Here is a 2,557-nt window from a genome sequence, read left to right as displayed (position 1 = left end):
ATCATTAGACGAAGAAAGTTGTTGCCATAACCTTCTTCTAGTAACTTGAAAGAAACTAGGATGAACAAAAGAGATAAAAACTCCCCCTGTCTCAATCGTAATTACTTGTCTACTAGAATTAATAACTACCGGAGTAGCTATATCCTCGGACCAGAAAATCCAAATATTACCCTTAGAAGACCCTTCAGAATTATTAATAACATCTTTTTTGTAACCATCAGCATGAAGTTTTTGTAAGAAACGCAAAGTACAATGCACTTTAGATTCTTCCAAACAGAAAACTTCAGGCTTAAATTCCAAAATCAACTCTTTCAACTTGCATTGAGCATTATCACGCGCAATGCCATTCACATTCCAATATAAAACACGCATTAAAAACCAGGCTTGGATGGCTTGGTTATCTTCACTTGCTCTCCAGGCATTATACGAGGAGAACTTCCTTTAGCATCTCGTTTTCCTAAACTTGAATCAATATACGAAACTTGTTTAGACTGGGCTGCCTGTTGATCCCCAGTCTTATTACCCTTACAATTAGTTTGAAGAGACCGCATTTTGTTTGTTTCCAAAGAAGACAGCGCACCACGATCCTCCAGACTAGACGACGTACCATCCGTAGATTTAAGTAGGTTGAACTTGTTTCTTGTCAGAAGTTGTTCACCAGCCATAAACTCATCACAAAGAGGAGTTGAAGAATTAGTCCTATCAAGATTTGGAATCTGATTTCCAACCAATCCTGACTTAGTTTGTAGTGTCCTAGTTTCACCCACTAAGCCACTTTCAACTAAAACTGAATTCGAGTCTAACACCTGTTTAGTTCTCGCCAATTCAACCGATGCAGCTTCCATATCAGCTTTGGACTTTGCAATTACAATCTCCAACTGCTTAGCTTTCTCCAGCTGAACAGTATACTCCTCATTAAAAGCCTCATCCACCCTCTTATGTACTTCAGGAACCACAGGAATGTGAGGAGCACTCTTCCTTTTCTTACGCTGTGCAACCTGCCAATCTTGGCCATCAATTACAGCGCCATTAGAAGTACCATCGCCATAGCGTAAATCAGCAGTACGATTATCACTTCGATTCTGACGAGAATTTGGACGAGCATTACCATACTGTTGATTAGCAGAATTATTCTTCTTCCTGCATTCTCCATCAGCGTGACCAATAATCTTGCAATACGAACAGAATTTAGGCCTTTTATGGATGTCGAATTTTTGCCAAAAATCCAAACCACCCACTGTTACATGAATAGAATCAGTATCAAGTTCAGCGAAATTGATATCAATAAGGACTGATGCATAGTAGCCATATTCATGCGCCAAGGTGCGCTGATCAACAACAATTGGCGTGCCTATGGTTTTAGCCATAGCCAACAACGTTTTCTCCAGCCAAAACTCCATAGGTAAACCAGGAAATTTCACCCAAACAGTAGCATGAGATGTTTTCTGTTTTTGAGGATCAAAACTAGGGTACCATTCCAAAAGATTAAGCTTCTGGTGATCAACAATCCAAGCCTCAGCATCAAAAATCTTATTTTTATCTTCTTGTGATAGTAACTTGATAATGAAGAAACCCCTGACCATAGGGATGAACTGAACACGACCATTCCCAAGCTGCCATTGAGATTCCAATTCTTTCTTCGCATCAGTAAAGTTAATATCCTTGAAATCCAGTATCCCAATGAGACTAAATCTCCACACTTCGCAACCCTCCTCATAGTATTCCTGGGGCAGAATCACAGCTGGTTTACCCTCTTTCACCGTAGGGTTTGGTAACTTGCTCAAGTCAATAGTTGTTGATGGTAACGTTCTCCTTCCTTGAAGTTTTTCAGCATACAGTTTAGGTTGGGAAGAATCAAATTGATCCCCCATCTCGAATCACCAAAGTGATGATCCAAGACAAGGCGCGCAATTTTTTTTTTGTTGAAAAAAGCCAAAACCCTAAAATCGCCAGAGTACTATTTGACGTACTCCTTTCTAAAAGAAGAATCCTTCAAATATTTTTTTTGAATATCAAATTTTGTAATTGTACAAAAAATCTCTCGTTCTTCCTTTGTTAACTGAGTAGATAAATTGGCACTCACCTTGGGTTGTGCCGTAACGGCCCGGGGTTTTGATATGTTATCTAGAGTGGATATAGTATAACTTTTTTTTTCTGCTACACCGGTAGCGTTCACATATTTAGTGTGTTGATACGGTGGCTAGTTTAGATAGATCATCAATATTTGTAGTGCTTATTTTGTTTTTAGGGTATCGGGTATGACCAAAGTATACAAAAAGGCTAAATAGAATGGCATTGTTTTTGCGGGACAATCCTTTGGTGTATATATCATTTCTATTTTTTTTCACACTTTATATTGAAATTACCCAGATAAACTTGGAGTAGGATTTGCTTCTGTGACTGCCTTTAATAAGTTAAAATTAGTTCTTATAATTTTAGATGCTAATGTGGAGTGAATTGAACTTTTGATGCTCTTTGGCAATTCTAGAAAGTCTGAGTATGATAACATCTTCTGACGTTGCACAACAAACAAAGATGGAATTTTGCAAAGAAAGGT

General features: G+C 38.3%; 1 protein-coding gene across 1 annotated transcript; it reads right to left on the bottom strand.

Annotated features, from left to right (window-relative positions):
• Nucleotides 1–371: 371 nt before the first annotated feature.
• Nucleotides 372–1,871, bottom strand: LOC113356488. The gene has a single exon (XM_026599643.1). The coding sequence runs from the start codon at nt 1,869–1,871 to the stop codon at nt 372–374; it is 1,500 nt and encodes a 499-aa protein (XP_026455428.1).
• Between the last annotated feature and the right edge of the window lie 686 nt (nt 1,872–2,557).

Source organism: Papaver somniferum, chromosome 1 (assembly GCF_003573695.1).
Source record: "Papaver somniferum cultivar HN1 chromosome 1, ASM357369v1, whole genome shotgun sequence".
NCBI lineage: Eukaryota > Viridiplantae > Streptophyta > Magnoliopsida > Ranunculales > Papaveraceae > Papaver > Papaver somniferum.
This window is presented reverse-complemented; position numbering and strand designations above follow the sequence as displayed.

What these genes read in the sequence shown, in the direction of transcription:
- LOC113356488 (XM_026599643.1), bottom strand. Translation starts at nt 1,871, where the DNA reads ATGGGGGATCAATTTGATTCTTCCCAACCTAAACTGTATGCTGAAAAA.